At 38.9% G+C, this 12,922-nt stretch overlaps 1 protein-coding gene across 3 annotated transcripts in view; it reads right to left on the reverse strand.

Annotated features, from left to right (window-relative positions):
* Positions 1-12,922, reverse strand: part of LOC308199618 (maltase-glucoamylase-like) — a 71,883-nt gene that overhangs the window by 23,703 nt on the left and 35,258 nt on the right. For all 3 annotated transcript variants that reach the window (XM_080604042.1, XM_080604044.1, XM_080604043.1), the window contains exons 26-41: positions 12,573-12,782; positions 11,554-11,708; positions 10,935-11,103; positions 10,006-10,102; positions 9,788-9,900; positions 9,565-9,690; positions 8,612-8,740; positions 8,398-8,505; positions 8,056-8,118; positions 7,678-7,812; positions 7,408-7,492; positions 6,266-6,404; positions 2,337-2,470; positions 1,852-1,886; positions 1,644-1,760; positions 112-260 (exon numbers count right to left, since the gene is read on the reverse strand). In XM_080604042.1, coding sequence (XP_080460168.1) covers positions 112-260; positions 1,644-1,760; positions 1,852-1,886; positions 2,337-2,470; positions 6,266-6,404; positions 7,408-7,492; positions 7,678-7,812; positions 8,056-8,118; positions 8,398-8,505; positions 8,612-8,740; positions 9,565-9,690; positions 9,788-9,900; positions 10,006-10,102; positions 10,935-11,103; positions 11,554-11,708; positions 12,573-12,782 — 1,964 coding nt within the window. The remainder of the gene's footprint in view (positions 1-111; positions 261-1,643; positions 1,761-1,851; positions 1,887-2,336; positions 2,471-6,265; positions 6,405-7,407; positions 7,493-7,677; positions 7,813-8,055; positions 8,119-8,397; positions 8,506-8,611; positions 8,741-9,564; positions 9,691-9,787; positions 9,901-10,005; positions 10,103-10,934; positions 11,104-11,553; positions 11,709-12,572; positions 12,783-12,922) is intronic.

Raw genomic sequence — 12,922 nt, forward strand, 5'->3', positions numbered from 1 at the left:
TTTTTTAACACAAAAAATGCTCTAAATAATGGAAAACATCATTAGGAGGGTTCTAACTCCAGAATTTGTTGTTGAAATTCTTGACGAGAGGAGCAAAGAAGTCACACTTACTCATGGAGTACGGGGCGGATCACAGTACTGCCGTGGGCATGGGCGTCGTACATTAATGTATAAAAATAGGGTAACAGAGTGTATCTTATATTCAGCACCTTCCTGGAAATGTCCTCAAATGTTGCATTCCAGGAAACAGGATCTTGCCTCTAAAAGAGAAGAGACAGTTGCTACTCAAACTGGCTTACTGTGTGTTTAGAACACCTATGGAAAAAAATAATACCGATGTTTACAAGAGTGTTCACATTTAGCATCTCTTTCGTTTTATGTTTTTCTCATGACTTCATAAAACCTAACCGTAGTAGTGGCAGTAGTAGTAATTACCAAATGTGCATCAAAATCTGCCTGGCAAGACAGCTGTGAAAGTTTCAGTAGACCCTTGCAAATTCCTCTGCCTCCAAACTACAGCACCTCCATTTACTTATCCTTCAGTTAAGGACTAAGTGACAGTGAAAACAGTAGGTATGACTGTCATCCCTAAGAGGGGAACTAGAAAGAAGGAAGAAGAGAAAAACCTGTGGGGAGTACTGTAAAAAATATTTCTTGCAAGTTGTCCTGAAGGCGTTACACATCCTGGAGTGCATAATTTATTATCCCTCTCTCCTGCAGGGCAGCACTCAGGACTTGCAAAAAGAGACCAAAGCACTAATGACTGATGTCAGGGAGCACTTCCAATCTTTACTAAACGTATTGAACAATACCTTGGCAAATTGGCTAAGACTGCAAGCAACATGATAACCCTGAATCTGCATTTTTAAAGGCTTTGGAAGTCCTATCGAAAGGTGTGCCGTGGCAAGATAAGCACGTAGGTTTTGAAAAGAAGACTCGGATTCATTAGACATGTGCCACACAAATAGCACTACTCGGCTAGACCTGAAGCTTTAACTGGAATCTACGTGCTGTTTCAATTTTTATTTTTCCACTTATCTACTTTTACAGCTTTCTACAATATAGTCCTTGGCCAGCACAGACCTACATTTAAGCAATTATTTTCCTTTATTCCTAAAAGAAATACAATATCTGATGGTGGCAAATGTGTAAAGTACATAAATTCCTGACTCTTATTCCAGAGTCATATTACACTGTCCCGTTTTCTCATTTATGGTAATAATTATGGACAATTAGGGCTTCAAACTCCAAGGTCAGTTTTGCTCCTTTAACAGCATTTGCCACAAAAGCACTGTATTTTAATGTAGTGACTGTAAATCAAAACGGCCTAAAGGGAACAATAGGTAGGAGTTGGATTCAGTCAAATCAAACATAGTATATGCTTCCTTCAAGTGGTCTAAATCCCAGAGCATCCACTCTGCAGGCATAAAACCTCCCATGCGAGGGGGGAGGATTATAGCAGAGCTAGCATACAAACACAGACTTATTTTTTTGATGAAGAGCGAAACGTGTTCTTTTCATGTCCGTTTTGCTTGGAATGTGCTTTTTTTGACACTGGCTGGCTTGTGTGATGCCCCAGCTGTTCTCTACATGTGCATTGCAAAGGTCTATCCATTAACAACCATTAAAAATCTGAAACTCACTCTTGTTCCTTTCTCATTGTGATTCCTTGAATATGGGTAAAATGCACCCAGCTGCATCCAGCGAAGACACAACTCATACTGTGAGTCATTAAAGAAGCCACAGATATCAGCTCCTGTCTGAAAGTTGACAAACAATCCAGTTGGAATACTGTAAATTCTTGTACAGTGTCAAGATAATTAAATAAAATATAATAACTGGTTAGCTTACATAAGATATTCCAAAGAGGCTGAACTCCATCATACCTGAAAGGAGAAATAATTCGTTACCAGCTGTTTTTCTTCCCCCTTTCATATGCTAATGGTCGTGCTAGATAATATATATTATAGTGCTGAATGAGAAAAAAAAATAAATCACAATTTCTCTAATTTCTCTTGTTTTTCTTCTACAGAAAGAGTTGGGAGATGATTTGTCAGAAACAAAGATATGTCGGACAGCAGCACTAGCAGATGATTAGAACTGAGGTGACAGAACACAACGGGGGGAGGTGGCTGGTCCCAGGGGAATAAAGGAGCTCCCAACAACCAGGGGAGAAGTAAAGAAGTAGTAGTCACAAAGGAATTGACCATGGATTCTGGTTGTTGAACAAAGAGCGTATTTCAGTTAAAACCAATAAATTCTAAAAGCAGGTAAGTCAAGGAAAAGGAGTTACTGCACAGAATATACTGATTAGAGACCTTCTTCTTTCTACATACCAATAACAGATTTAGCCAGCTGATCCCAAGCTGCCTTGTTATCACCCAGCCAATGTCCAGCCCATCTTCCACTGCTGGGATACGTTGAGCGGGTGATGACGATCCCACGCTCTTTTGTGGCATTCCGCAAAGCGCTGACATTGAAAATAGATGAAGAAATAAATTACATGAGAACTTATTACATAAGATCCTCTTTGAAAATAAATATAGTGTCTTATACTTTCCTAACAAAGGGCAGAAATTTTGTTGTACTATGTTGTACTATGGATCCATACAGTCCAAATGTGCTTTTCATGCTAGTGCACAGTGATTTGCACAGAAGCAGAAAGTCAGAATTAAGTGCCAGCAAACCTGTGGCAAAACAAGGAGGTGCTAAAATGCAAACTTCCAGCTGAGGGAAATTACTCTGTGGGAAAACACGAATGTAGTCCAGCTTGCACATTTTACAGGGCTACGCGATGTGGTATACGGCACATCCTTCCTTTATTGTAGTATCTGAAAATTTGCAGAACCAGCTGAAAATAATCTGAAGAAAACTAAAACCAGGAAGATAAAAAGGGGTCTAGAATACTAGATCTGTCAACATAACTCCAGTTGCCAGAAAGATACCAGAGCAAAAAGCAAGCCATGGACCCACGATCACATCAGAAGCACCAACATGGTAAGAATCTGATGTGAAGTGACCAACATTAGAAGCCAGAGAGTGCTCCTGGCAAGATGGCGTAGACTAGCCATGTGGAGGGAGAAACCAAATGCATCCTTCAAGATTCTCAGCTCATGGCCTTGCTGTGCATTACCAGCACCTAAAGCCTTTGGGGTCAGGAGTTAAAGGGAAACAGCAAGCAGCGGATTAGGACTGTCAAGGGCTTTTCAGGGCCTCTGCCACAGAACCCAGATGGCTTCATTCATTACTGCTGGGAGGGGAGACAGTGGCTTGCTGATAACTAAGGAGAGGAACTCCCAAGGTATGGCTCTAAAAGAGCTGGATGGAAAAACAACTCACCAGCTAGGTCCGTTCTGCAAATAAGATAAAGAAAAATGATTCATTTTCTTAAATAAAGTCTTGGCAATTGCCACAAAATACCTCCAAAGGTAACAAATAGGCTTTATGAAAAAAAAAAAAAAAGGTGGAGCTGATAGGAATTTATGCTTCCTAATTGTTCTGCAGAGGACACTCACACCTTGCCGCTGCTGGTCTATGCTGTGTGCCTAGTGTGGATGCATAACTGCCCCGGTTTCTTCGAAGAATCCCTTTGCAGGCGTGCACGCATACTGTGAATCATTACAGCAAAATACTGAACTGCAATACTAGTTAGAAAGCTGCACTGATTGAATTGCACTGCTCTCCAATGCTAGCTCCACCATAATTGCCTAAACAGCTGCTTCAATAAGGCACTATTTATTTATTTTTCGACAGGATTTGCAGCTTTAGTGATGCTATAATTACAGCAAAAATACACAAGTCACTTAAATTACCATAGTAATTAAACTAGACTAGTGTGCTGTAATTATTTCTTCCAAGACAAACAGTAAGTTTTCTAGTACCTTTTATTTCTTTGTAATGTATTATCAAACATTTTCAGCTGCTGCTTCGTTTACCCTCCTTCAACAGTCTTTGGAAGGTCCTGCTAAAATTTGAAATCCAAAGAAAGTGTACGTTGCCCACTGAACCGCCCAGGGATGAGCAGGGCCTGAGTGTTTTCCTGACTTGGGGTGCCATCTCTCTGCTTCAGGACTGAGTCAAAGCTGTATCCCTGAAAACCAACTCTTCGTGTCACCAAGCCCTCCAAACCTTTACCTCAAAATGGTTGCTAGATTCACTCTTAAAGGTTCTGGCTTTCACATCTGTGCAAAAGCCTTGTTAAAAAAGAACAGCCTTGAGCCAATACAAAGAAGGTTCCTCTGTTGAATTAACAGAGAAATGAAACTATCAAATTAGGCAAAAATTTACAGCTTACTTTTCCATTACAGTGTTGTTTGTTTTTTGTTTGTTTGTTTTCCATATTGTGGCTTTTGCATTCAAACAATCTTCTTGTTTGGATGGTTTACTCTTAGAACAAGTTATTATTACTACACATCTTCTGTGTCACAATTACTCATTTAGTCAGGAGTACTAGAGAGAGATCTAATTAGAGAGATCTCTTAGTTGTGATCTCTCTCTCCCTTTTTTTTTTTTAACAACAGTTTTCTGTTTGTTTCAACTGTGAGAATATCTGTATAGGCTGTGTAATTTATTGTACTCATTTCTGTTACAGTACCTCTCAACAGAGAAGAAAATATTTCACTACATTTCAGTTCACACCTGATGCACAGGAATGACAGCAATATTGCTCCCACTGTTAAATTATTGTCTATTTACAATATCCAAATTGCATGTGATTTGGCTGACAGCAGAGGTATCAGACTTTCCTCCCTCTCCTGTCAGCAGATTCATGTGTGCCTTGACCGACAGCGCTGCCATGCACGCTGCCGACAGTAGCATCCACTCAGTCAAAAAATCAAATAGCCTTGGTATTTTCTTGTCTTATGGCAACATCAAAGTTACCAAGGGCTTTAAGATCATTAAGACCTATAAGGAAACGCTGTTCCTTGCTTACTCCTTGAATTGGAAATGAAACAGCACAAATATACTATCGTTAGATCAGACGCTATCTAAAGTCAGCTGGGATCCTATTCACTAAGGAACAGGTAATGACATCTGTCTTGGAACTGAGAAAATAAATTCCTAAAAGGAAAGCCTTATGAACAGAATGTGTGTTTTAAAAGTCACTGTTTTCTCTCTTCACCCATATTCAAGTAATTTTGAATACCCAAGATAATAGAGCCCTTCTTAAATTAACATTCTTAAAAAACCTGTATTCATTTTCCCTCACTACATGTGTAAGGCTAAAACAGTATCAAGGCTAGAAGTAAAAGAGGCTATCCTAGCACTAGCTAGAAACAAAAAACACATGTTTTATATTTTAATTGGAGTAATTAGGTGAGACTGTCATTGAGTAATTACTGTTAACAACAGCTGATCCAAATGTTCAGACCTGTTCTCTGTTCTGCCTTGTAACAGAATAGCAGAGCAATGCCTTTTGATTGACTGCTCCCATTTACAATGCTGAGCATCGCCCCAGGATGGCCTTGACTCAATAGAAACCTCTGCTGAAAAGGCAACGTGTTATGTGTGAACACCCTGGGACAGGACAACGATTGGTGGCGAGTTATTACATCCCAATTAAACTATATGAGAAATAGCACCGTGACCACCTCATTTCATAATACAGGTCAGCAGTTGGGCTTGCACAACTTAAAATGTGTATGGATGAAACCCTTAGAACTGCTATACAAAGACTTGCTCTGCAGCTAGGTGAAGAGTAACTTTCTTTAATATCAGCCTTGGGTAAACTGCCGCTAAAAGGTACCTTGAAAATTGCATCTGCTCAGGGTCAGTGATTTTAAAGCTGCCACACTCAAAATAAAGGCTTTGCCTGCCTGTCCTGACACAGCGAGTGAAGCAGCTGCTGGTGTAGACATGCTTGAGTTAGTTTTTTTCTGCTTGGCTCCAACAGCAGTATGCCTTTATTGCACTGCAACAGTGGAAGCTCAGCTTCAGCTCCGACCTGCACACACCCACCATGCCTTCTCCTGCACATCCTTGCTCAGGTTCCTACCACCCTGCTTGCACCACACGCGAGATCACAGCGCAAGCTGAGCAGGAACGTGACTGAAATACTGCCAACTGCAAAACCTGGAGCATTGGTGCTCTGAACACCAAACTCCACTTTGAACAGAACGGCAGAATCAACACTACTAGGATGAAAAGGAAGATTTCGCAGACATCTGAAAGAGACTCAGGCAGGTTTGGGCCATAAGAATATGGACACCAACTTTCTTGTTAACACATTTTGGAGATAGCAAGAAAGTATGCAAATCTCACTTACTCGAGGGTAGGTTTTGTTTGTGACCATCCGTAAAGACTGTGGACATCATAGTGTCTAACTGGGGTACCGTCCGGAAGATACTGCTGACCTTCCATGCATGGAGTTTTGACAATTAAACCATCTGCCCGGGATCCCAAATCTAATGAGAAGGGAAGAAGAAAAGAATACATGCTTTTTAATGAGGAATATTCAATAACAACTGCAGTTAATTTTTGTTAATGGTCATGATTTCTTTTGTGTTCACTCTCTGTTAGGCATCTAAACTATCATCTATGACTTATTATAAAAGAGCGTTTCCATCTTTATCAAATGGGATAGCTCCATTAGTCCTGTGCAGGCATCTGGGTTTCTAAGCGTGTTAATAGCTCTGTTACAGATGCTCTTACTGGAGCGGCTCAAAGAACAAACAGGGTATATCCTAATTCAGCAGATACTGCACATCTTTGTAAACCCTGTCCTGTCATCCATATAAACATAAATTGGGTTGGGTGTTGCATGTGCTGGTGAAGGCCTATGTCTGAATATTAACTTCCCGATGTTTCCTGAGAAACTATTTATAACTACCGAAGACCACAGTAAGCAATAGGACTACTCTAATAGCAGAACAGCAGAGTGATGAATGATGAACATTAATAAATAGTTCCTGAGTTGTACTACCTCATACCAGCACTTAAGTAAAGCCTAGTTAAGAATGTCAATTATTTTTATGTATAGATAAATGCTAGCCAAGTGTTTCAGGTATTTTACTGTATGGATAAATGCTAATGAGAGGTGACACAAGAATATTTTTTGCATTTTCAGTTAATCGCATTATTCATCAGAGAGAACTGCAGAAGAGAGAACTACGTTCTCTACCATGTCTAAAACAAAGCACCTAAATATAAAATAGTTATCAAAATCCATACGTAGTCACATAACTACAAATAACTTTAGTTTTTAGAAGTGCCGTTAATGCTCATTCTAAAAAATATGTGATTTAAGTGTGCTAATATTCTTGGAAAAGAAGGGACACTTTCAGTTAGGAGTTTAGTTGTGGTTTAATATACCTAACTATAGGAATTCATGTCACATGTACCAATATGTAAGAAATGTCATAGTAGTGAGAATGACCTAACACCATTTTATGGACTCATCAGACTTACGAGGAATATATGGTGGCTTATTAAGGAGGTCATCTCTACAACCACCAATGGCGCCATTATAAAAAGCTGCCGGTTCATTCATGTCCTAAAAATACAGAGCAAAACTTGATTGTATTTCCTTCAATCATACAAAATACACTGAATTCTAAATTACAAACAAGCAGTATTGTAGATGCCCTTGAGAACCCTCGCAGCTGCAATCTCAGTCTGCAGCTCCACACGTGCTTGACACACATTCACACCACAAATCAGATGCATTTCTACACTTACAATCCACAGGCCATCAAACTTCACACTTTTTGAGCTGTCACGGGGATTGTTGTAGAACTCCAGGATTTCTCTCTTCCACCACTCCACTGTGGAATTGCGGAAGAAGTCTGGGAAAGCTGCATGTGCTCCATAGAGCTGTAAAAATAGGACAATAGAAAAGATAGAGCACTGGAAGCATCCCACTGATAAAATGCTGGAATTTTCTAAAACAAAAAATAATTACTTGCTTTCTGTTCTGACTTTGTTAGGAAGGCTGGCCATTTTCTGCATCTTATTTCTGACGTGAGATTTTATCAATTAGCTCACTGCTATTTTTTCTTAAATGATGTACTTCTCCCTCTATATTTGAGACAATAGCCAAACCGTACCAATATTTACCTGTATTTGGGTTTGCTCGGGAAGTGACTCATTGACTTCAACATTGGGAAGAAACGGCCAGACCTATAGGACAAAGAACATTTTGAAATAATTAAACCACGCTGAATATAACTGAGCACCGGCAACAGAAAGATATAACAATTCTTTACTGGCACATATATGAATGACAGCGTATACTGAAGACAATTCAGTTTGCAGTATTTATTCAATGTATCATTTACATTCAGGCATGAACATAATGTTAGCAGACTGTGCCTATGGATAGCACTGAAGTCTAGGCTGACATGATGCTCACTTGGCTATGGCATACCTCTATGGTCATACACTTTTTAAGAATACTACCTTGGAATATATAATGTCATTGGTATTCGGCCACTTGATGAAGACATCGTCGGTTACACCTCTCGAGAAAGTAGGATAATCAGTTTCGTTTCCAGAGATAGTTGGATCCTAAAATGAAATGTAACAAACTTTTGCTTTATGCTGAAAAAATAAGTTTAGAAATGCTTTTAAACACATTCTGAATTCTGCAATGAAAAAAGTATGCCAAACTGACCAGGATAATGATGAATCTCATTCCTTCTGCTTTTATTTTGTTAATTAGAGCCGGTAATCCCGCAAAGCGTGCGCCAAGAGTGAAGTCCAGTTGCCGTTCCATATGGTCAATATCTACGTATTGGACATCCTGCAATTCACAAAAGCAATGAGGAAAAAAATCATTTTCTTTTTATTTCCTTTTTTTTTCTTCCTTTTTTTTTTCCCCCTCAAATACAGATTTATAGAACATCTGCTAAGAAGTAACAATCAATTTAAACTATTGCGACAGAGTAATGCCAGACACAGGTACAGACTGGGAGACAGTGGCTAGAGAGCAGCTCAGCAGAAAGGGATCTGGGGCAGCTGGTTGACAGCAGGCTTCCTAGAGAGGTGTTTGATATCCCAGGGCTGTCAGTGTTCAAGAGGCAACTGGGCATTGCCCTCGTTAATGTGTTTTAGCTTTTGTTTAACTCTGAAGTGGTCAAGCAGTTGGACTAGATGATCTTTGAAGGTCACTTCCAACTGAACTATTCTATTCTATAACTTTGTTTGACCTATGTGTTTTTGCTCCTTTCCCAAAAACAGACTGTGCCAAAACAGCTGACTTGACATAGAGCAATATCCAACTGAAATGACGCTGCATTATTTCTTTCCTCCTTGTTTTTCCTGTTTATCACTGCTCCTTCATAGTCAGCATGGTGAGAGACATCTGAGTGCTTCTTTATTATGAATGATTAAAAGATAATATAAAGCAGCCTAAGAACCACATTTAACATGACCTAGGGCACGCAGAGATGTTCAGCTATAGCATAAAACAGAGTTTGCTCTTCTCTACCATAGTAGTGGGGTGGGTTTTTTTTTGTTTGTTCTGTTTTCTTTTTTCTTTCTTTGTGTGTGTTTAAAGGGTCTTAACTGATACTCTGAAGCCTGAAGTTCAGGCATGAACTCAAATGTTAAGTGCTACCAGCGTACATAGGGAATGTTAGCCGCCTTCATTTGCTCCACCAGCTGGGAAATTTCAGTGTCGTTCCTGTATCCATAGCGGCACAACTGGAACCCCAAGGACCAGTAGGGTGGCATCACTGGTCGTCCAATCAGCTAGAAGTAAGGGAGAGTATTTGTAGTGAATAGGCAAAAACCAACCAACCAACCAGTCCACAAAGAATGCTAGTTTGTAATAGGGTAAGAATCCTACTGCAGTGTACTCCTGAACAACAAGTTCTGGTGTTGGGCCCAAAACCATGTAAAAGTCCAGAATTCCTCCAATGGTGCGGTATGTCAGGGCAGGGGTTGGCTGGAACGTCACATCTAGAAATGGGGAAAGTGAAATGAAAAAAGGATGCCTGGATTAGCAGCTATTGCAAACCACTGAACATAAAACACGTTGAGAAAATAAAATGAAGATTTTCTTACCCATTGCATTGCTGTTAAGCAAGAGAACTCCATGGGCATTGCCATCTTCTTCAAGAGCCATGTAAAATGGCTGATAACCATAGGAATTCAACTTATACTGCAAACAAAATAAAATACTTTCTAAAGCTGAAGCATCATAAGCAATGACCTGTTTACATCTATTTTAAAAGAATTAGTAAAAGATGAGACACACAACTTCCAAATCTACAACAAAAAGCTTCAAAAGTATACACTTACAACATACACGCCTACAAAACACACCTGCAGAAAATCAGTTTCAGCTTGACAACTGGAGTCTGTCTTGTTCAGAGTGACCAAGCATGAAGGAAAGCAAAGGCACTACTGCTTTTAAAACTCGCTAATGAGAAAGAGCTTTCCCAGGACAAAATTCTCTCTTTTTTCCAGCTGTAGCAGACATCTATCTATATGATCAGGAGATGATGTTATTTTTGAATATATTTCAATATATTGAAATCTGCACCTAAGTTATAGATGTAATAAACTGCCACTATTTCACTGCTCATTCCCTGAAAATTGCCAACATTGTGTTATCTTGTAGGAAATAACACATATAACATATATGAATGCACAGACATAAGATTTCTGATTTACCCCTCTAAGCACTAATTGAATCCCAAAACCATGGGATTTGGCCTGATACGTTTCAATCTTTCAGAACAACTTGTTGGGAAGCATAAAAAAGGAGCACTGGGCTGTGATTTCTAAGCCATATTCATCAGACTTAGAGCCTGAGCTCCACACATTTGGGTTTGCTGGTCACAAAGCAAAAATAGGCTTAGAGAAGACCACTGCCATTGAAACACCGTCCAAATTATAAGCCTCAATAAATGTGTCCAGTACCAGCAGACATCCACTGGACTTTAAAGCACTGTTGAATATCTCTGCACGCTAGGTTCATTTCTACTTACAGTAGGAGCCTGGTCCCTTGTGAACATTCCCCAGGTGTTCCAGCTCATGTTGCGTCGAAACATGGTGTGCTCTGTTTCTCCAAATCCATATATATATTGGGATGCCAAACGGGTAGAAATCTGAATGAACATGTCGCTGAATGTGAAGGTAGGCAGCTGTGAATCCCAGCTAAAGTAGGAAGAAAATAAAAATAAGAATATTTAAAAGTATATAAATATAAAGAAACATAAATTTAAAGAACATAGCAGCCTTTAGTGCCATGTTTCACTGGAAGAACTTCTTTTAGGCTGAAAAATATTTTCTTCTGTTCTGCACTTTCTCATGTGACATAGGACTGAGCAAATGTCAGACTACAAAGTGACGGGGGAAAAGCTGTAATGTGAGAAAATGATATTGCTTATGGTGCCTTCTCCATCTTTTCCCTGGTCAGTGCTCTCATACAGTGCAATGGTGAGGCCATCTCTGATAGAGCTGTACCTGGCAGTTAGCAGACAGTGCCATTTTGTGGGAAGGATAAAAAAACTAGTCTTGAGGTATTTGAAAAATACCAAAAAAATGGTTTGGGATGAAAAAAGCTAGCAAAAATAAATGAAATAAAATAGATTGATTGTGGCTTACATGACTGTCCCTGTGCTCTTGCGTCGAACCTGTATACCAAATGGTTTTCTCTGAACTGATACTTCATAGAGTAGGTCCTGGGCTGTATTCACTGGGGAGCTTGGGAGATTTAATGGTATAGGAACCTCATATCGTGCATTCTGGTAATCATAAATCTATGAAAGAAAAAATGAAAATGAATTCATTTCAATGAGTTGTTTGAAATCTTACTTATCGTATAGGAATTGAGAATTAGTTAAAATTAAAACAGTAAATTACTGAATACTTTTGCCAAGCTGAGTATTTTCTTTCAACACATATTTTTGCTCCAATTCTTTCACAGTATTTGGGATGTAAACAAAAAAACAACACTTAAGGATTGAAATGCGGATCATTAATGTCTGGTTAACTATTTAAATTTGTTAATTCAAGTATATATTTGAAATTTTATTGGTATTTTACATGTTTTAACTATTTTAAATATAGACATATATGTGTGTGGTAAATACCTCTCTGATTAATCTTTTAGTCATTTTTTAGACAACTCAAAATAGAGATTCCTTTTTAAGTTTTTTTATTTTGTAAGCTCACACAACTTACTTCTTGATGTCTTACATTTTGTGCATCACATCATCACTTTTATTTCAGTCTTATTAAATGCACAATAAGAAGCGATAGTCTAAACAGTAGGGCATTAAAAAATTTAGAACACAGGTGGAAGAATTAACGCAAAAATAAAAATTACAATCACAATTATGCTTACAGCATAATTTACCTGTATACTAAAAAAATGTCTTTAGCTGCAGAGTTCCTGGCTGACATTACAGATATACATCGACAGGATAACTTCAATTCATATAACTTCATTGTAAATTCTAGCACAAACTTATAGAACAACAACAACAAAACAAAACAAACAAACAAACAAACAAAAAAGCATGGCCTTGTCTACAAAACCTTAACATTTATGTAATTTATGTAAACAGAACTATTTTGAACACTGGGACATTACAAACTACAAACCTCTTGACTGAAATTACCTTAAATTGCAGCATGTGGTTGCTGTGATATTTAACCTCCAAGCGCAGCGTACCAATTGGTGCAGTGTAATTCTCATTAGCTCTGGCATTGATGCTGTTTAAGGTCAGGTTGGCTACCAAACCTGATGAGGAGTATTCTATTCCACCAACAGAGTAAGGGTTGTCGGAGTTGTAGTAGCAGGATGGACTGTCTGGGTTTGATGGTGACTGCTGCAAATGACAATAGGTTGCAGGTTAGTGAGTGACGCTGGCCTATTGCATTTCATGCTATCAGCATGAGATCCAAAGCTCCCATTTTTATCAGGTAGCTGTCAAATGGAGAAATTTGGGGAAAAATTAATACAACTACT

The sequence above is a fragment of the Anser brachyrhynchus genome (genome assembly GCF_964034855.1).
Source record: "Anser brachyrhynchus genome assembly, chromosome: 9".
In the NCBI taxonomy this organism is placed as follows: domain Eukaryota; kingdom Metazoa; phylum Chordata; class Aves; order Anseriformes; family Anatidae; genus Anser; species Anser brachyrhynchus.